This window comes from Chenopodium quinoa, unplaced genomic scaffold (assembly GCF_001683475.1).
Source record: "Chenopodium quinoa cultivar QQ74 unplaced genomic scaffold, ASM168347v1, whole genome shotgun sequence".
NCBI classification, from domain to species: Eukaryota; Viridiplantae; Streptophyta; class Magnoliopsida; order Caryophyllales; family Amaranthaceae; genus Chenopodium; species Chenopodium quinoa.
Window position 1 is genome coordinate 326,612 of NW_018744955.1, and position 21,368 is coordinate 347,979.

The window sequence follows — 21,368 nt, forward strand, 5'->3', positions numbered from 1 at the left end:
GAAGAAGAAATTACTACTCCAATTTATCCATTCAAATATTCCCTCATCATGCATCCATTCAATTATCAACTTTACTTTTTATTCTTATGCATGTTTCATGGTCGTCATAGACTTCTAGAGTAGAATAACCATGGTTTTCAATAATTAAAATTATCACTTATTTAAAGAAAAAATTTCATTTTATTTTATTTGAAACAAGGAAATTAAAAATTGTCAGCTTTTGACAAGAATTATGAATTTAATTTATGCAAGGAATCATCAATTTTGAGTTATGTTGACCAATTAATTAGGAAAAGTTGCAATCATAGAAACATCCAATGAATACAGTACGTACAATTTTTCACTTCCTAGGCTCCTAATTCAACATTTGCCCAAGGAAGGGAAATGGAAATAAATAAATATTGTTACATACTAAAATACAAAATAGATGGGAAAGAAAAAGAAAAAAAAAACGTCCAAGCAACCGTGGAGTCAAGGCATCTCATGAGGAGGTGTGACCATCATATTCATATTGATGCTTACTTTCATGATGTGTGCTGCAACGAGAAGGACATACATGTATTATTTATTTGGTGAGAGGGTGAATAGGGAGCAAAACAAAACAATTTTTTTTTTTAATTTTAATTTTATTTTTAATTAATTAATTTATTTATTTATTGTTGCCATTGATGATGCAATTTAAATCATATATGTGAGTGCATCATACAATTGAACTTGTTGCTGTGGATCTAGATTCATCCCTTTTAAAATTCGGTAGGATTCCGTCCTGATTCTACAAAGAACCATCCTTAAACATATAAAGTCATTATAGAAGCATGAACAACAAATCATGGAAACATAGATTTCAATATTATTCCTTCGTTTTTTTAGTTGACACATTTCTTCTTTCATCTTTGCAAAGACACTAAATTAATGATCAATATATCTAATTATCAATAAGTAAAATTATAAAAAAGTGATATTAAGAAAATATATTTTGAGTTAATTCAAACAAGACTCCAAATGAATATATTTTGTCTTAAATATAAATCACATAAGCTACTCAAAATAAGATTTATGAATAGTATTAAAAGTCAAAACATGTCCACTAAAAAAACGGAAGAAGTAGTTTTTGAGAAATTATTCCTTTTGCTCTTGTTTGATTGCCCAAAAAAATATTTGCACATGATTTATTCTAGTGAAAAAGTAAAGAAAAACAATAATAGAGCAAGTGTGAGACACAACTCTAGAGTAAACCGTAAAAAAAAATTCCATACAAAATTATGGCAAGTAATGTGTTGGGAAAATACATGTTGATTCCAAGGAAAATAAAGAAGAACTATAGCACTTTCCTGATCAAAGATATGTCCTTCAACTGTTGTGCTGTGGTTTGGGACTCACTGCCTTAGAAGCAAAATACGTCCCCACCAGTATATATATCTTAGTGACACATGGCCCCTAAGTTTTCGCAACGAAATCCATTATTCGTGAACTCGGACTCGAAGGTTAATTGGAATTGCTCAAGAACTGTTCAAATCATAAAGGGTTGGTTTGTGTTTGATGTATTTAGAGTTATTCAAAAGCCATATCATTGAAGAAGCCCCTGTATGTATATATTAAGTTCATGTTGAAGAATAAACCTTTAGAGTATCACCACATGTAAAATGTTCCACATTACTTGAAGAAGAGAGAGTTAATCACTTTATAAGGTTAATGGGCTACTCCTGCTATTGCCATATGATTTTGGGATAGAACCCCCTTTGGACTTGTAAAGTGGACTCTCTCTCTTGGTTGACGAACTGAGTAGATAGATTCGTATGCAAAGTTACACGACCGTGTAAAGTAAGGTACACAACCACTTATATTACATGGTCGTGTAATACAAGGTACACGACCATGTACGACAATAATGAGTGTTTAACTAAAGAGTTACTCGGACGGATGAACCAATCTGCTGATTAAATATGAGATAAAATCTTTCTAGTTGAATTACTAAGTCCAACAAATTGAGACATCACAAACAAGTAAAACCCATTCCAGCCAACCCTGCTCCCTCTCTAGGTAACCCTTTTCCCACCACCACATTCTTCCTCTTTTTTATGGCAAATATGGTTCACAATTTAAATAGGTACCCTGATAATGCACTTCTTAAGTTCTTATGAATATAAAAATTTAATTTCTTTTGACTAATTTAAAATAAAGAAAAGTCATACGGATTAGCTTAGTTTACTTCAATTGCTAAAAAATTATTTCTTTTGGGAGAGAAATAATATTGCAAGTCATATATGTACGGATAGTTGACAACTAACTTTAATTATATTATACAAGTATTAAAAAAAAATGGATAAAGGGCAAATCAAATCATCATATCATATCATACCGCTAATATATAAAGCTAAACTTTTAACCAGTCTACGACATTGCGACACTTGACGTTCTAACTTTTCGTCAAGTATCGCGCTATGTTGAATATATTTAGATAGATTTCATAGGATAAAAAAAATTAGTTTAAATTTTATTTTCAATCAAATTTGGATAGAATTTTAGGATAAAATTGTTAATTGAGAGTTTTAGTTTCGATAAAATATCAATAATTCATATGTATAAATTGAATTATAATTTTATTCAAAAAAATATTAGATTATAACTTTTAAAAAAAATATCAATATTATTATTAGACATTTACATGCCTACTGCTACATAGTTAAAATCGTCACAAAAGCACATCAATTTCTAACTAATTTTGTACTACCTCCGTTAACATTTACTTGTAACTTTGGGGTATTATTTGAGTGACATAAAATATTCCAAAGTTGCAAGTAAATGTTAACGGAGGTAGTATTAGAGATTAAGAGATATATTTTGAAATTTGATTAAAATTTATCTCAAAATATAATAAACAACTCGGACATCGCAATTAATAACATAATTTTTAACATTTATTCATAACATACATAGTCGACGATAATATATTTCATTATGTCAAAAAAGATGATAATATATTTCATAAAGAAACAATTTAATTAAAGTGGTAACCCGATGCAATGCGCGGGCCACACACTAGTTTATCATCAAGGCCACACACTAATTTATCATCAATTCATTCTTTTATCAATATGAAACTTCTCATTGCTCCCATGATGTAATATTATTTCAACCATAAACGATATTCAATTCAAAAACTTTATTTTTATTTAGTTAAGGAAAACCTATAACTTATACCTAGATTAGGAAAAATGTAGTCCACTAGGAATTTGAAGTTTGGACCGACTTAATTGAAGAACGCCAATTATGAATTAAGTCTATTATTAAAACTTTATTATAAGAAGTAGATAATATTAATGGATTACTTATTGACTATAAATTCCCCAAAAAAGAATACTTGTAACGTTTTAAGGGTAGAAGTTGTAGAACTTGTCAAAATAATGCTACCTTAAAACCTACTCTCGACTAGTCAAAATTACTCAATTTTCTTTTCGTTTTTTTTTTCTTTTTATTTTAATTTTTTGGTAGTACCACCGTTAAAGCGTAGACTTGAAGACCACTATTCAAACCAATTAAAGTCCCCTTCAATTTCTCTCTCTTTATCTTTCTCTTTCTCTTCTACCATCATCTTTGTCTTCTGAAGTTATTCCATTTCGAATCCAGGTGAGTTTTTAATTTATGCAATTTTAATTTCTGCTTTTAATTGTCATTTTGCTTTTAAATTGAACTTCAAGCGTTAGTTTTTAGGCAGTTTTTATTAGTGATTTTTGTATCAAAAATTACCCATAAAATGTTATTTAGTTTTATGCCAATTGTGGTTCAATGTGATGTTTAATGGGATCTTCTGTATTTGTTAATTTGATGTAAAGTTTTGATCTTTCTCGCTTTTATTTTGGTGGGGTTTTGTTGGGTGGAAAATTAATTTATTAGATGAAATTGTTCATAATTTTCTTAGTGACTAGTGTCTCTTTACAGTGGCTAGAAATTGGGCAATGTGTAAATGACAATGAAGTAGACGAGATTCGATCTGAGGTCTCGAGTTCGACCCGATAGACATTAACCCACTAATCAAGAAGCTAACTTTGAATCTGTCAAAACAAGTGCTAGAATCACTGATGATTTTTCTATTGAAGTACTGAAATTGGAAGCCTTTTATAATTTGCTGGATACTTATACTTAATATTATAGTGGAATGAATTTTGTTTAATAAATTGTTTAATAAATTTGTTGTGGGGTTTCCTAAATGGGTTTTGGGTGGTAAATTTAATGTATTTTTTTCTTTCTCGGCAACATTTTGATTTGCATATTTTATTAGTAGTTGCAATAATCACAGTAACATTGGAGTTTATCTTTGTTATTTGACCATTTAATTTTTGAATCTCAGCACCAGATTTCTGGATTATGTTACTTGAACACTTCAAAAACCTCTACAACATGCATTAATCTGTCTAAGTGTAATGGCCTGATACAAAATTTAAATCCATACTCTAGTTTTTCCATCTGGTTTTTAGTGAGCGGACCATGAATGTGCTTGTGTTTTGTTGCTTCGAATTTGTTGGTCATACAAATTGTATACAAGTATATATTATGATTTATCCTTTGCTTAAACATCTGTAGCAATGTCTTATTCGATGTATGTAACTGGTTGAGGCAGTAAAAACTAAAAAGTATGTACCTAGTTGAAGAAGTAAAAACTGAGTAGGAATTTTTTTTTTTTGATAGAGAAACGATAATAGATGTATTCATTATTTTCATCATGGTTTTATTAAGCTGAACGACTCGCAGACAATGAAAGTATCCATTATGCTTTTAATTTTTTTGTTGTAGCTTTGTGTTGATGGTGCATGGTTTTCTGTGGTTTGTTTGTACCTCCTTTATGACCTTGTGCTCTAAAATCGGTTTTCAGGACATGGGTTGAGTAGTTGTTGCTATAGTCTTTGAGGAACTAGTCTGATAATCTGTTCTTTAATTATGGAATTTGGTCTTACTACTCTTACAGATTTCTACACTAAGAAAATGCTGTTTAAAGATCAGAAAATGGTTACATGAATGTGGTCAACGGTCTGGTTCATGTCTGCTTTCAAAGACCGATCAGTTGATCATTGTAGTATAGCTGTATGATATCTCATCACCTTTGGCTTCATGTGCTATTTGGTTTGAGGTTGTCACGTTTAAGCACTACCTTTCTGCACAAAGTGATTGACTCTATTTGTTGGAGCTAATAATGAAAGACATGAAGAAATGGTATGTTGGTGTTATAGTTTCCTCTATCTTCATGTTGCTGGTGCTACGATACACCATCATGCAAAACCCACTAGGGCCAAGTTCCTTGACTGCTTCTTTAACGTTCAATGCGACTAATCCATTTGAATGGGTTAACACTAATCCTCTTGAATGGATAAGCTCTACTGGTACACCTGATGTTCAAAGTCCTAAGATTGCTACCCAAGTAATTTCTACTGATACTCTGACATCCGGACTCTTTGTTTGGAGAAACCTTACGAAGGTGGAGCAACATTCTTTGCTGACTTGGAACCAGCTGAAGCACTTGATAAATAATTCTCAGTCTTTACCAAATGCACTAGAAGCCATTAGAGAAGCTTCACATGCGTGGAGTGGCCTTATGACTGTGATTGAAGAGGAAAAGCTTCATGTAAATGACAGTACTACTGTAAAAGCAAAGGAGAAACAGTGTCCGCACTATCTTAAGAAGATGAGTGGCTTAGAACTTAACAATAGTGATTTCAGGCTAGAGGTCCCTTGTGGATTGACTCAAGGTTCGTCTGTTACAATAATAGCTATTCCAAATGGCCTTCTTGGCAACTTCCGGATTGACTTAACTGGGGAACATATTCCTGGAGAGCCAGACCCACCTATTATACTGCACTATAATGTTAGGTTACATGGAGATCAGATAACAGAGGACCCTGTTATTGTTCAAAACACCTGGACTGCTGCACATGACTGGGGTGAAGAGGAGCGTTGCCCGAATTCTGAAACTGACACTAACAAAAAAGGTAACTAGGTTTCTCTATTCCGGGGATTATGTGAAGCTTTATTCTTTTATTATTTAGTAAAAGTATACATTGCCACCATTTGAAGAATTTCTGTGAGTTACTTGCTATGCCACACTCAAATTTTATGCCCTTTTCTTAGTCATTTTCAACTAAATCATTTATTATGTTTTCTGGAAAAAAAAGGATGTCTCTGAAAATTCTTTTGTAATTTCATTTAAGCAATTCGTGGTCGTGCTTGGAATTTGGTGGTTGGAGTTTGATGAGCCACTATACTTTTATATTCTGGTCTGCTATATTAGTAATACAACCCTACTGGAAGGTGTAGGAAACTTTAAACAAGTATGAGATTTTTATGTAAGGTTCAGTCATTGTCAAAAAATGTAGTTGCTAGGATTGTCCAGGTTCCACTGTTCCAGTAAATTATCATGTTTCTTTTGTAGTTTTCTTGTGTTATTTGAGTTTGTAGCTTTAGTTCCTTGTCGCAATATTTATTCAAACCTACAATCTCGTTCTTTTGGGTGATGCTGAGCTGAAATGTGCATTCTAGAGGAAACAGTGTAAATTACCCAGACGTGATTCATACTTTGTATTTGTTATCCTAATTTTGCAATGATGACTCATACTCCCCATTTATTGAGGTTTAGACTTCTGCATAAGATCGTCAGGTTCTCCATCAGGACTATTGTACTATGAAACTTGATAAACATATGACTACTTCCACCTTGACTTTATCTTATATTTTCCATATTGAAGTTATGTCTTCAGTATTTGACATTTTTTTGTGAATGAAACCATGTTGTATTTGTATGTGACTTTGGAGCTGACCCTCTTCCAAATTTTATAGTGGATGAGCTTGATCAGTGCAATGAAATGGTGGGAAAGGATGTCAATCAGACATTGAAAGCGTTCACCCATGTAAATGGTTCTAAAGGATCTCCACATATTCATGATGGGTTCAAAAGAAGACCATACTTCCCTTTTAAACAGAGCTATCCATTTGTTGCAACACTTAGAGTGGGTTCAGAAGGGATACAAATGACAGTTGATGGGAAGCATGTAACATCATTTGCTTATCGTGAGGTGCTGTTTTCAAAATTCCTCTAGAATTGCACTTTAGATGCTTGAGGTAAAATCCAGTTCAATTTATTCACTTGCATTTTCCAATTATTTCAGACCTTGGAGCCTTGGCTTGTTAGTGAAGTTAGAATATCTGGAGATCTGCAGTTAATTTCTATCATTGCAAGCGGTCTACCTACATCTGAGGATATAGAGTATGTTCGTGATCTGGAAACTCTGAAGGCTGTTCCCATTCCACACGAAAAAGCTTTAGATCTTTTTATTGGGGTTTTCTCGACTGCAAACAACTTTAAGCGCCGTATGGCTGTTCGAAGAACGTGGATGCAATTTCCAGAAGTGCGCTCAGGGTCAGTTGCAGTGCGCTTTTTTGTTGGTTTGGTGAGTCCCTAAGCTTTGTTTGTCCTGTTGAATGGTGACTTCAATAGTCACTCCAAATTTCGCCATTCTGTTTAATTTCATGTATTGGGTTGCAATACTCCTATTTGCATCTGGCCGTCAAAAGCAAAATAAAAGTAAGAGATCAATCAATCAAAGCCTTAATCCCATAAGTGGGGCCGGCTACATGAACCAAAAGTGATTATTTTGTGTAGTCATCAGCAAAAATCTTCCTCCTCCATCCCTTACGATTGCCTCATCTTCATGCAAATCCATATACTTCAAATCCTTCCTTCAAATCCATGTAACAGTAAGAGATGTGAGAGAGAAATCTTACAAAAGTTTGAATGGGGTAAGAGTGGGGACCATGTGAGGAGAAAGACATAAGGAATAGTATTTCTATTTGAGGAAGTTTTGCATTTAAATAAAAAAACGGCCTAGGAATTGTTGCAATTAAAAAAAGAAACGGCCTAGGAATTGTTGCAATAAAAAAAAGCCCTTGGAATAGTTGCATATAAAAAATAAATAAATAAATAAATAAATAAATAAATAAATAAAAATTCAGTACAATAATGTGTATCATGGTAGGATTCTAGGATATTGATAGCTATTATTGAAATCCTTATGCGCTCAAATCATTTAAATGAGAATTACTTATAAAGGTGGTATTTTTACAGCATAAAAACCAAAGAGTGAATGAAGAACTGTGGAATGAAGCCCGTACTTACGGAGACGTGCAGTTGATGCCATTTGTAGATTATTATAGTCTGATTACATGGAAGACTGTGGCCATCTGTGTTTTTGGGGTAAGGTCTTGTTTGATTTATGTCTTCCCTGTTTCTTGATGAATCGGATATTCCTATCAGTTATGTTCTTTCATAAAAAATCTTGTAGAAAAAAAGTTGTTTTAATCTATGACTTGTTGGAATATGTCTCCTAAATGCGATTTTGTTGGAGCCTGGGGACTTGTCACTTTGTCTGAACATATCAATCTATAAAAAGGAAAATTGCTGTTTTGGATAGTTGCTTTTCTCATTGATTTACTCAATTTTAACTTTAATCCATGAATTTGCTATGTCCAACAAAACCGTTTTGAAACAATTTTGTGATTGTATAGAAGGGTGCATGAATCCTATGAGTTATAGTACACACTTCTTTTGGAATTATTTTTCATTAATATGTTGGGATTTCATTTTTACATAATTGTAGTGAAATTTAGTCTTTTAAACATTAATACTTCAATAGAACTTCTCATTGACTTCTCTGGCACAATGATGCAACAGACGGAGGTTGTTTCAGCAAAATATGTCATGAAGACAGATGACGATGCTTTTGTTCGTGTTGATGAAGTAATAGCTTCCTTGAATAAGATAAATGTGACTCGTGGGTTGCTTTATGGGCTCATTAACTCTGACTCACGACCTCACCGGAGTCCTGACAGCAAATGGTTTATTAGTACTGAGGTAATATTAGAAGCTATTAGTAAAATTTCAATGTTGCATACAATTTAAAATTATTTTTAAGTGATTCCATGAGTATTCTTTTCTAGTAGCTGCTAATCAGCTCCTATGCCGATGTTTAATGAGTTCTCTGTTGAAATTCTGAAATTACCAAAGACTAAAATACACAATGGTTCCCTGTTATTGTGTAATCCTCATGCCTGAAAGGTTATTCATTACAAGAAAATAACGCCTGTTATTTTAAATCATCAATTCTGTTGGCCATTCAGCATTGCATAAATCTACTGTCTGCTCTGTTGTGTTGATCTAAGAACTCCATTGAACATCCATCTTCAAAATCATCTAAGGCTGATCCAACGACGTCTTAGTGTGTATTATTTTACATATGTACTTGTATATTTCAAAAACACTGTTTTATTAGGCTATTTTTAAAAGCTTATATCTTAGGCGTGTTTGCTCAATTTACAATCAAATCATACTATTCTAAATGCTTGTCTGTGTAAAGATGCTTAATGTTCATGGCTTCTGATAATCTTTGATGTGTGTTTTTGAAGGAATGGCCTGAAGAAACTTACCCACCTTGGGCACATGGTCCTGGTTATGTTGTGTCACATGACATTGCGAAAGCAGTATCTAAGAGACATCAAAATGGGCAACTGAAGGTGAGAGAAGCCTAGTGCAACAATAATATTGAATATCTGTTTGAATGCTGATAAAATTTTGTTGCCATGTGTTATTGTACTCTAAAAACATTTATGCTGGTTCTTGTAAACACCAGATGTTTAAGTTGGAGGATGTCGCAATGGGCATCTGGATTGCTGACATGAAGAAAGAAGGGCTTGAGATCAGGTATGAGAAAGAGATGAGAGTCTACAACGAGGGTTGCAAGGACGGTTATGTTGTTGCACACTATCAAGGTCCAAGAGACATGTTGTGTTTATGGCAAAAACTTCAAGAAACCAAGCGCGCCTTCTGCTGTGGAGATGGTATGAGCTGAGAATTTTTTTGACGGCTGACAGTGACTACCAACCATTGCTTCTGCATAGATGTAGGATTTAGGTAGTAGATGAATACACATTTTTAGGAATTGCATATATAGGAGGCATTACCTTGTTCTTTTACCTCTCATTCCTTGAGAGCGAGTAGCTGATTTCTAAGGGTTTAGCCGTATTCCATTTTGTAACATATTGAGTACTCCATATATGCGAGAGAGAGGTCACATATACGGAGTATTATCTAATATCCTTGTATAGAATTAAAAGAGGGTGTATAAATTCGGAGTATTTTGCAATTATGATGTGCTGAATACCCTTTTCTCCCATTCTTCCATCTCAAAATTATGATATCCTATATTCCTATCCTATACAGCTACGCTAGACATTAAGAACATCATTTTTTCCAACAAGTCATCACAAATCTTCAAAATCCCATTCTAGCTATTGTAAACATTCTGCTTATCATTTTTATTATTACTAGTATTTTTTTAAAAAATAAAATCTAGTCTTAAACATTGTACTCTGTATTTATCTACGTTTTATACTAAGGGAATACAAATCGACTTTTTCTTATATAATCCGTGTTAGTATGTGTACTTTTGAGATTGTTTGCCTTCTTTCAAAGCCACAATATGTTACCGCACAACATAACTGATGCGGAGACTATATGATTTGTGTAAGATTGAAATTTTGTTCAAAGATAAGGTAGTAAATTAGCAATTCAAGGTTCTAAAACACCAAAATTAACTGATACAACAATTGTAGTGTGAAAAAGTTGCAGTTATAACTTTCAAGCCATACAACTCTTCCTTTTACAAATACAAATTTTTTAAAAAAAGTCTCGTGTATTTTAAGCCAACATCTATTCTTTTTTTCCAATATTCTGCTATTCACTATGGTGAGATTCTAATCTAAGGTAGTCCTATATGATGAAAAAATATCTTAACTTTACCCTGTTTTTTAACAAGATTGACTCGTGCCTCTATTTACATTCCTTTGTTGCCAAAAATCTATGAAAAGTTGAAAATAAAAAGTTGCTAAAATAAGTGAGACACTTTTTATCGTCCTAAAAATTTGAACTATACTTGGTTAGTTAATCAATCATCGAAAGTATTCGCATATCAAGGGAAACAGATTTGATTTGATTAAAACAAGCATAGTTCAGATTAAGTACAAAATACAAATCAACAACAATGTTTAAAGCAAACAAACACAAGGAGAAACTATTAAAATCATTATCTTAATCCATTGTCATAATTACTACAAGTACAACAGTACTTTTTTTGAGAACAATTACAACAGTACTTAAAAGTACAACATAAACTACATAAACCAAATAACAACATAATTCTCATATTAATAAAGGCAGACAAATAAACTATGACATACTACGTACCAACAATTGCATAAATTTCTTTCTAAGTAGCCATGCACCCAACACCAAAACGAGCCTTAGGAAAGACAAGAAAAAGGCAACTACAAACAACACCAACCATCAAAGGAAAACTCTCCATGGCTTCCTCCATCTCTTTAGCATGACCCGGGAGAAGACAGTTGGTAACCCGATGGTCCGAAAACGCAATCGCCATAAACACCATAACCGACATCATAGCGTGCACAAAATCAGAAAAATGGACGTTATACTTGTCCTCCTTAGGCACCTCAACATCCAACCCTGGCTTGAACACTGCTAACCCGTTACGAGTCACGAAACCGTAGTAAACCTTCCCATCCGGGGCCCGGAAACTATCAGTAAAATGGAAGAAGAAGCAAGAGAGGGCACATAGTATAAGTAGAATAGTAGTCATAATAGTGGAAACTGAAGAGCATTCACCAACACCATAAATAGAAGGAAGGACCATCTCAAAAGTGAGTAGGGTTCCAGTAGGAAGGAAATGGGCTAGCATAGATGTCTTAGAAAGGGTTCTTTGGACAGATTTCGCAACCACGGCACGCCTTTTCTTTGGCACACCCGTGGATTCAGGGAGCGTTGGTGGGTCCGAGGGTGCCGGAGGGGTTGATGGTGGAGGGGGGAATTGAGGAGGGCCTTTGGATGGAGATGCAGTGTAGATTTTGATTCCTAATTCAGGTTGTTCAGTTTGCTCCATTTGTGGTGGTGGTATAAGGAAAGAGGTTTATTGCGGTTGTAGAAGTTAAAGTTTGTTTCCTAGAGTATGACAATGGGAGAGTGGTGGTTTTTGGTTTAAAATGAAGGTTTGTTGATTTATTTATTGTCCATGTATTTGAAAGAAAAAATAACCACCCTTTTTTTTTTTTTTAAATGTACCCAAAAAAAAAAAAAAAAACTGCCCTAAAAAAATGTTAATAACCACCGTTTTTTATGAAAAATTAACTGCCATTCTTATTCAATGTTGCTTCCAAGATGAAGTAAAGAGGAAAAAGCAAAAAATGAGCATTAAAAAAAATAAAATTGATTTGTCTAGTTAAACAATGAAAACACAAATTGGCTAGAATTGAGTCATTGACGTTTAAGAGTGAATATACAGTACATTATAGGTAACAATCACATACGATTTGAGCCTCGGTTCTAGGTTGAACCGATTCCTAAAGGCTCAGGTTTCTGTAAACACAAATTTCTATGTTTCCAAGTGTCTGGACCGTGATTCTAGATGTTTAATGGTTCAGGTTCATCTTATTTATGATTAAGTACGGGTTGTTAATGAAGAGTGTCTAATGGCATGGTGTTATGCAAGATTACTCTTGGTGCCATGAGTGTGGAAGTTTATGATTTAACATGGATCTCAGGAGCATGTCCAGTTGTCCACCTTGTGTTTCGAAACTTGTACATGAATTTCAAGGGTTTATGGAGGAATTTACAACTTACAAGGAGTATCCTGCAGTCTATCTGAGCAAGAAGCCGTGTTCAGAGAGTGCAATTTCAAATGCTTTCACCCTTTCTCCACGATCACTGCCATTGCGATCGTAAGATGATATTTCATCGATACTGAGGTTTACTGCTGCTTTTACAAGCTCTTCACCAACTGCTTTCGCAGCCTCCTGAAAGCATTGACAACCAGGAACATTTTAATTCAATCTCTATCTAATCACTGAAACTTTAAGAAACTGCAAGAAAATACTCTGATCTGTAAGTGATTCTTGAATGCTTTAGCATCATAGCAAGTCACATTGTTAACTAGAAAAGTTTATTGCATATAGCATATTGAGATTAAATTCCAACCAAGTCAATTGAGAGTAGTACATACGCAAACATCATATGAAGTTAATTTGGTGCTTACCACAGTACTCACATCAGGATCACTTCGGACAGATTTCTGCAAAGTGCTTCCATAATATAAACACTTCTTATTTACATCTTCTACAAGCATTGCATACAGCTGCTTATCTGAACAGAATACTGAAAGCCTTGGTTTGGTAGATGTGCCATCATACTGTGACAACGAAAAAATACGTTCTTAGAAAGTCCATGGCTTTACAAGACATCAACAACTAAAAATACTAGCTGTGCAGCAGCTGCATTCAACCTTTTGTATATATATGTTAACCAGATACAGATTCTTCATCCCAAGAAAAAAATATAGTACACAAAATGGATTCATTAACATCTCCACTAGTAGTTCCCTTGAATTCACCAAGTTTACAATGTTAAATACTTTTCAAATTCATAAGCAGACATATGAAGTATAAACCACAAACATTGTGTTAATGACAGTCCTTCAATAAGGTGTGATCATCCTAGGTCTCATACCTTTTTCTGTAATCGTCTGTTTTGGAGTTTGTTACTTTCAATTCGAGTATTTGCCCTTTTCCTAAACTTCGCTTCAATCACCAACGACTTCCAAGCAACTCCTACTGTCCAAAAACAAAACAAAATATTCCTGAACCTCCAAAATTGCAAATCTTGAAACTCACACAAGGACTACTTCAAACAAAACCAATACACTTTGCCATTTTGTATAACCGTTTTTTCGCCGGGCTTACCTCGAGTATGCAGTGGCAGAAAGTGAACTCTCAATGGATTCAAAACAATCCTATTAAGAAGCCAGCAATTGACATGCTGCATTGGATTGACATTCAAAAGAGCCATTGTGCTTCAGACAATAAATGTCAGCAATCTAACTTTGACATCAAATTAACCCACTTCCTAAAACAGATTAACACATAAAAATATACAATCAGTCAAATCCAATTCCAGAAAGCACATAATATGTCCTTGTATTATTTAACAATATGAAAAAGGGCAAACTTCAAAGTGTAATTTTAACAAACAGGTGGTGTGCAAAGGTGAAAACACCAAATTTAATCCTTGAATTATAATAAGAAAGTACTTAATTGGATAACCCATGTCAAAATCAAAGAACATGTTAATGGGTATTGGGAATTTTGTGGATTGTTAGAGTAAAAAGCTAAAATTAAGATATTTTTCTCAGTTTAAAAGAGCTATTTCCGGCTTAATATGATTATGAAATTGTTGAATGCAGTAAACTAACATACCTTTAAAATTTGGAGAAATCATTAGTTTACTGGTTTGTCGATGATGATTTCTGCTTGATTAGTTGGTTAAGTTTACTAAATTAGTTTAAATTTCTCCCGCTGTAATTTGTTTCTGTTTCTGTTTCTGGCAGACCAGTTCCAATGTTCCTTGCTCAGACGAGCTGGTTTGTAGTGGTTTAGCTGCTGTTTGTTCTTTTTCGTTTTTGTTTTGCTTGCTGTGTGTTTTCTTTTTTGTTCCTCCCCTTGGGTTTTTTGCCCACTCTTTTCACCAAAAAAAAAATGTTCCTTGCTCAGAAAAATTATTAGAGGATTCTTGCATTTTTGCCATTTTAACTTAAATTGTGATTCCTATACAAACCATAAGTTGGGCATGGGCTGGGACCATACAACAATGAAATGGCCTGATCTAGCACGAGCCCAGCACAGCATGAGAGGCAATGTCGGGGGGCGGGGGCTAACCGGTCAGGTGCTCTGTATAAACATTAATTTCAAATTTTCGCACAAGCATGAGAGGCCGGCTTTGGCAGTTGGTTTATTTGCCCACTTATTTTTGACCAATTTCCAAAAATATACGGTAAAAAATGAAAAATCGTTACGAACCCAATACAACACAATTGTATTTTGACGTGTTAAATATATTCCTGAGTCCTTACAAACAAATTCCTAATCAAATTGTGAGAGTTTGTTAAACAATAAACATATTTGATGGCAAATTTATTTTTATGAACTTAAATACTCCGTAAACATTTTGGACGGCATTTGTTTTTAGCAAAATATGTCGTCCAAAATGTTATACTCCTTACTTCTTCTTCTTCTTTTATTTATTTATTTATTTATTTATTTATTTTCTTTTTAAATTCATCCATAATGTTATACTTTGGATGTGAGATAATTATTTATTGCAATTGAACAAAAATAATATATTATATATTTTCTTTGTTAATTTTTTTTCCAAACTATGACGAGGTTACTTAATCAGGGGTTGTCCGATCGACCGAAGTTACTTGTTCAGGGATTACTTGGTCGGTTAGGATTTACTCGATTAAAGATTACTCGGTTGATATGAAGTTATTAGTCGGTCAAGGGTTTCTCGGCCAGAGTTACTCAGTCGGTTAGGGATTATTCGATCAAGGGTTACTAAGCCAGTTAGGGATTATTCGCTCAGGGGTCACTCAATTAGTTAGGGATTATTCGATTAGGAGTTACTCAGTTAGTTAGGGATTATTCGATCAAGGGTTACTTAGTCAGTTTCGATTATTCGATAAGGAGTTACTCAATTAGTTAGGAATTATTTAATTAAGGATTACTCGATTAGTGTTTTGGTGTGAGTTAGATACAGAAAACACACTGAACAACAAAGTGTACCCCCCTAAAAAAATTTGAATCCAATTGCGATACTTAAAGCCTATTCATGTTTAATGAAATGAGTTGAACTAAACTGAACTGATTTGAGTTGAACTAAACAGAATTGTATAAAGCTGAAATGAATATTGTATGAGAGAAGAAATTTAGGAGCTGAACTGAACTGAACTAAATTAAACCAAACATAAATTAAGCTGAAATGAACGGGCCCTTAATGAAATAATGCAAAACCACGTGACACTCTAATTATCCATCTTGTTACTGCTGATTCCAATTCCCAAATATCCATGATTAACATAATTAATCCTAACATTAAATCTAACAAAAATAACAGATGTCATCATACTACTATCTCCATCCAAACTGATTAGACTAGAACCTACTATAATCCTGTGGGCCCGTCTGCAGACAATCCTCCTTCCATAAATATCTCTCTCTTCAACGGATAAGCATCACAAAAAAAAAAAAAAAAATCCTTATTTCTTTTTGCTTTTTATTCAAGTAAGAAAATACATGCACATACACAAACATTCCAGATTCTTCTACCACCTTATAACTTCCACTTTCTTCAACCCCAAACACCGTCTTCATACGTTGCATATAAATCCCTTCTTTTCAATTTTTCTCTCTCCTCAAATTTCAATTCAATTCAATTAAATTAATCGATCTCTTTGATCTCTCTCCTCTTCTTCTTTCCTTCAACAATGGCGTCAGAATCAGAATTTTCTTCAACAGAGATGCAATCATTCTTAGAAAGATTAATAACTTCAAGAAACAGAGACATCTCCATGTTTCTCCCCTTCATGTTAGGGTTCAGTGGGCCCGACCCGACTGAAACCCGGCCCAGCTCGGAGGAAAACCCGACAACCCCAGAAGAACGCCGTGAAAGAATCGTGCTGATAAACCCGATGACGCAAGGGATGGTAGTGATCGAAGGAGCAGGGCTTGATTCTCTGTTTCGCGGAGTACAGAGTAAAGAAGGACAACCACCAGCTTCAAAATCAGCGATCCAGAAGATGCCAAGTGTCGAGATCAGAGAAGGCGAGGAGAAAGAGTGTGTGATATGCTTGGAAGAGTGTAAGGTTGGTGATCTTGTTAAGGAGATGCCATGCAAGCATAGGTTTCATGGCGGGTGTATCGATAAATGGTTGAATCTTCACGGTTCGTGTCCGGTTTGCCGGTTTAATTTACCGATTGAAGAGGAAGATGGTGGGAAGAAGGGAGAAGAGGAGGAGAGAGAAAGGAGAGGGCAAAGAGAGATTAGGGTTAGTTTTTTGTTTGGGCGTAGTAGGAGAAGAACAGAGGAAGAGGAAGAGGAAGAGGAGAGAGAGAGTGAGTCTAATGACTGACAATAGTAATTAGAGGTGTCGATTCAGGTGTTCGGGTTTGATCGATCGGTTTATTTGGAGTCAGGTTAAAGACAGGCAAATTTTGTTACATATTAGTATGGAAATTTCAGTAGGGTTGTTTCTTTGTTAATGCTTGTGAATATTGTAGGAGATTAGATGAACAGAAATAAATTTGTTGGGTTTAATATCTTTAAACAATTTGTTTCAATTCTTTTATTGTTTTTTTTTTTTTTTTGAAATATTCTTTTATTGATTTCTTTATTACTCAACTATGGCACTATTTATAACTGTTTTATTGATTGTTGATTTATTGTTTCTTGAATTTTAATTTATTTTGTAAAGACATGTAAATGGATTGATTAGTTCATGCCCTTCATGGGAAAATTCTTAGCAATTTAGTATTGTCTATATTTAGGTATTCTATTGAAACTTCTAAAGAGTTCTAGAATGTCTTTTCAGACAGTGACTTCTCCTCAGATTTTTTTTTTTTTTTTTTTTTCCAGAAAATTTTAAGCTCGTTTGTCGCCGTTATCTGCGAGTTGTATCACTTGTATGTACTTTGTTTTTGTTTTGTTTTTTTTTTTGTTTGTTTTTTTTTTTTTCAAGTTCATTCTTAGTCTCGAATTTCGGTAGTTGAATTGACTGAATCAGTCAATTGAGAACTCAGATCCGATACATAACTGCTGTTGGACTTGTTAGATAGGTCATGTTCATGTTTAGGATCTTTGTTTTATTGGTCTATTACCGAACTGGTTAAACTTGTGAAATTTTATACTACATACTTTATATGTTGCAAGTATATAGATATTATTTAGTATAAAAACAATAAAAGAAAGGCAATATATTACGTATATATTATTCTTTAGAATATATTATACAATTCTATTCTTTAGAATATATTATACAATTCGTGTATCACACGTTAACACCAAAATTCCTCAAAGAACATCACACAAAATCAATCACTAGTTTGAACAATAATCACAATAGTTATAACATAAATCATCTTTGAATTGAAGATCATGAACTTGATCTACCCTGTACAATCTTCAAACCTTGATACCTTCCTAACATCATCAATGTACCCATAGGATTAGTCCCCGGAGATTCCACCAAAGTCGATCCATCCATAACCCTTAAACCCTTAATTCCATACACATTGTAATCCTTATCTACCACTTCTCCTATAGTACACCCACCATGATAATGATAAAACGTGCTCACATTTTTCTTACAATACTCTTTACTCTCCTCTTTCCCTAGCTTCTCCAACCGGCTACGTTCGCGCCCGAGGTATACACTCACTGCCTCGGACATTGATACTCCCTCTACCAACTGATGTATCTTAACACAATACTCCATATCTTCATCTTTTGATAGATAATTGAACTTAACTAGCGGATTTTCCCTAGGATCCTTGTTTTTCAGCTCAAGTGTGCCCGTCGAAGCAGGGAAGGCAAGCTTACCGGCTATTGACACCCGTGTTAAGTCCTTACTTACTGGTACTATGATTGATTCAAGTATGACCTTAAAGTTTTCTGTAATGCCTGTTACTTGTGGTGTATCGGGTGTTCGAGATTTAGGCTTCGAATCGACTAGTAGAGATATTGCAGGATTGTCCTGCATTCTGTTTCCTACACTTTTCAAGTCTGCTAACACTGATATGTTGAACGTTTGGAGGTGTTTCGAGGGTCCGATACCGCTTAGCATGAGGATTTGTGGGCTGCTAAGTGCTCCTGCTGTGAGTATAACTTCACCCCTTGGTAGACTTGAATTCTCTTGCTTCTTGAGGTAAACTTTGTGGGATTTTTTTGTGTCGTCGTCACTTTTGATGAACTTTACTCCTTTAGCACTTGGTTTATCCCCTGCTTTGTCTGTCAAAAACAGAAGGAACAAAATTAATTTAGAATTTAGACATTTTTAGTTTTGAATATGCGTAATTCATTGGTTGTATATGTAAAGAAAATAATATATTTTTCGTGTATAATGTAAAAAACTGTATTTTCTTACACAGTTACACGCTCATTTAGTCATTTGAATATGACATGATCAAATTAAAGATGACAAGATTGCGCTCAAAATTAATAGAGTAAGACTAATAATACTCCGTATTAATTAGTTGTAAACTTGTAAGTTGATCCAAATATGACAGAATGAAATCGAACCTAACTTAAAATCTTATCATTCTAAAGTGAGCTGAGCCAAATCAATCAATGTAATTGACAATGACTAGCATTCCACCCCAAAATAATCAACTAATTTTCCTATCCTTTTTTTTTTCCCAACATACACTTTGTATGACATTATCAATTGTAATGTTGACGTTATCACTCAACTTAAAAAAAAAAAAAAAAAGTTTACCAATCAACTTTTGGATGTCTCATCTCTCATGTGTATAAGACTGCAACACTACACTAACAATTATACGGTTAGAAAATTGTACAAAGTATTTCATTATTAAAAACTTTGAAATTTTTTAATAATTAAAGAAAAATTCTAGGTGACAAAACTATAAAATCTTAAAAACTACATTTATTTCTTTTTAGTTATAATGATTAAGGGTATTATTTATGAAACATAAAAAATTCCGTTGTTGCAAATAAAAAGAAACGGAGGTAGTAAAATTTGTGAAAACCAAACATCTTCTTACAACACTTACCTTCATCATGGTGGAAGAAGACCTTACTCACAGTTGCATTCAACAAAACCACAATATTCTTCGGATTCCCTCCACCAAGAAGATCAGCAGCCGTGTGGCGTTTTCCGAGCACGTCAAATATAGTACCACTCAATTTAGTCCCTTGAACATGCTCTAGAGTGTACCCATTAAAGGGCAAAACCCCTGCCTCTAAGAGTCCATCTAACACAACAGATTGCCAAGGACTTAATGTTTCTGGCGCGGAAACCACCTTCGATTCCACCCATTCATAAGCTTGTTTTACCATCTTTTCATCCCATCCCATTTTCTTATTAAATGCATCACTTGCCCTACTATAAAATCCGCTATTTATAGCGGTCGATCCTCCTAGGACTCTTCCCCTGTAATTCAAAACTCCGTCTAAGGAAACGAATTCTTGTGCTACTGAAGTGTATTTGTTCGTTTCCACGAGTGGATAGCCAAACTTATTTCGTTCCAAAATTGTTGGGTGGCCGTAAGGTGAGTCCCCTCGTTCGATTACGAGCACGGAGAATTTCTCCGAGAGTGTTGCTGCTAACGGGCAGCCGCATGCTCCTCCTCCGATTATTATGTAATTGAATGATTTCCCTTCGACTTCTGTTACGTCCGAAGTCATGTATGGGTGCTCAACTTTTAGTCCTGCCATGTTAATAACAAGGTTATGTTTATGTTTGATCATCTGCTCTACGTGTCTCTCTAATAAATAACTGTATACCATAAAATTTCAAATCTGGATATACAAATAAAGATGTAGAAAAACATACAGAAACAATATGCTGATTGCTAATTTGATTTAAAATACGATCGTGCCCTCTTTAATCACAGTATATACAATTAAAAATGATGAATAATAAATATGTTTCAATTAGTAGAAACTAGTCTATAGATAAAATCAAGTGTAGTGAATGACCTAATTTGGTTAAAAAAAATGCTCACATTTGTATATAAACATTCGAGTTACTATTTTATAAGATAGATATCTTACCATTGTTACATAAAGGAGAGGTGGTTGGTGATGCGCTAGCTGATAAATAGAGGATTGAAAGAATGCAATGGATAAGAAACCAAATTCTAATTCTAGTTTGTTGAAGCTTCTTCATTTATGGTATAATGAGAAGAAGATTATTGCTTAGTATTTTGAGACTTGAGAAATAGTGTAGTATGTAAAAAGTACAAGAAATTGTTCAAAAAGACAATGATAATCGATATCCTAGAAAACTTTGGTTATAAAGATGCATGCAACCAAAAAAAAGAAAAAAAGAAAAAAGAAAAAAAGAACTCTTGTAATATGAATTTTGTTACTTTAATGGTAGATAGAGAACTAATTAATACTAAAACTTTACGCATGTTTAGAGCAATTATAACTTGGACTAATATTAGTCGGGTATGTAATAATGTTGCTTGCTATGGTTATTATTGCATGCTCTTCCTTGGACTTCATGTATAATTGATTGGACCTCCCCATATTTTTTTTATATAGTGGGAAGTTATAAAAAGACGCTCTTCACCTACTACCATTTACTTATTGTTATATATTGAAGATGGTTGTTCATTGGTTGATTAGTAATCATACGTAAGAAATTGATGTCCGTTAATATAACAACCAACCAATGGGTTCT

General features: G+C 34.0%; 5 protein-coding genes across 8 annotated transcripts; 2 read left to right on the forward strand and 3 right to left on the reverse strand.

The window, feature by feature from the left end:
• The first annotated feature begins 3,368 nt into the window (after positions 1–3,368).
• Positions 3,369–10,230, forward strand: LOC110706322 (beta-1,3-galactosyltransferase GALT1-like). 2 transcript variants are annotated; one of them, XM_021884225.1, is made up of 8 exons: positions 3,369–3,627; positions 4,871–5,981; positions 6,826–7,061; positions 7,155–7,436; positions 8,111–8,239; positions 8,717–8,896; positions 9,448–9,555; positions 9,672–10,230. In XM_021884225.1, exons 2-8 carry the CDS (start codon positions 5,189–5,191, stop codon positions 9,888–9,890), a joined length of 1,947 nt encoding a protein of 648 aa, XP_021739917.1. In that variant the 5' UTR covers positions 3,369–3,627; positions 4,871–5,188; the 3' UTR covers positions 9,891–10,230. The 2 variants fall into 2 exon arrangements, with proteins under 2 accessions (XP_021739917.1, XP_021739916.1); XM_021884224.1 differs by having other exon boundaries at positions 4,964–5,981.
• Positions 10,231–11,056: 826 nt separating this feature from the next.
• On the reverse strand, positions 11,057–12,164 carry LOC110706323. Its single transcript, XM_021884226.1, has one exon. The coding sequence runs from the start codon at positions 11,994–11,996 to the stop codon at positions 11,307–11,309; it is 690 nt and encodes a 229-aa protein (XP_021739918.1). The 5' UTR covers positions 11,997–12,164; the 3' UTR covers positions 11,057–11,306.
• On the reverse strand, positions 11,525–14,725 carry LOC110706324 (50S ribosomal protein L18-like). 3 transcript variants are annotated; one of them, XM_021884228.1, is made up of 6 exons: positions 14,362–14,725; positions 13,849–14,011; positions 13,616–13,719; positions 13,146–13,298; positions 12,734–12,906; positions 11,525–11,612 (listed from the first exon to the last, which is right to left on the reverse strand). In XM_021884228.1, the coding sequence occupies exons 2-5, from the start codon at positions 13,952–13,954 to the stop codon at positions 12,751–12,753; spliced, it is 519 nt and encodes a 172-aa protein (XP_021739920.1). In that variant the 5' UTR covers positions 13,955–14,011; positions 14,362–14,725; the 3' UTR covers positions 11,525–11,612; positions 12,734–12,750. The 3 variants fall into 3 exon arrangements, with proteins under 3 accessions (XP_021739920.1, XP_021739921.1, XP_021739919.1); XM_021884229.1 differs by having other exon boundaries at positions 11,545–11,634; positions 13,616–13,716; XM_021884227.1 differs by having other exon boundaries at positions 11,545–11,634; positions 14,362–14,724.
• Positions 14,726–15,945: 1,220 nt separating this feature from the next.
• LOC110706326 (E3 ubiquitin-protein ligase RNF181-like) lies at positions 15,946–17,288 on the forward strand. The gene has a single exon (XM_021884231.1). It carries the CDS (start codon positions 16,428–16,430, stop codon positions 17,070–17,072), a length of 645 nt encoding a protein of 214 aa, XP_021739923.1. The 5' UTR covers positions 15,946–16,427; the 3' UTR covers positions 17,073–17,288.
• A 610-nt stretch (positions 17,289–17,898) lies between these two features.
• LOC110706325 ((R)-mandelonitrile lyase-like) lies at positions 17,899–21,228 on the reverse strand. Its single transcript, XM_021884230.1, has 3 exons — positions 20,735–21,228; positions 19,732–20,388; positions 17,899–18,946 (listed from the first exon to the last, which is right to left on the reverse strand). The coding sequence occupies exons 1-3, from the start codon at positions 20,847–20,849 to the stop codon at positions 18,093–18,095; spliced, it is 1,626 nt and encodes a 541-aa protein (XP_021739922.1). The 5' UTR covers positions 20,850–21,228; the 3' UTR covers positions 17,899–18,092.
• Positions 21,229–21,368: the final 140 nt, after the last annotated feature.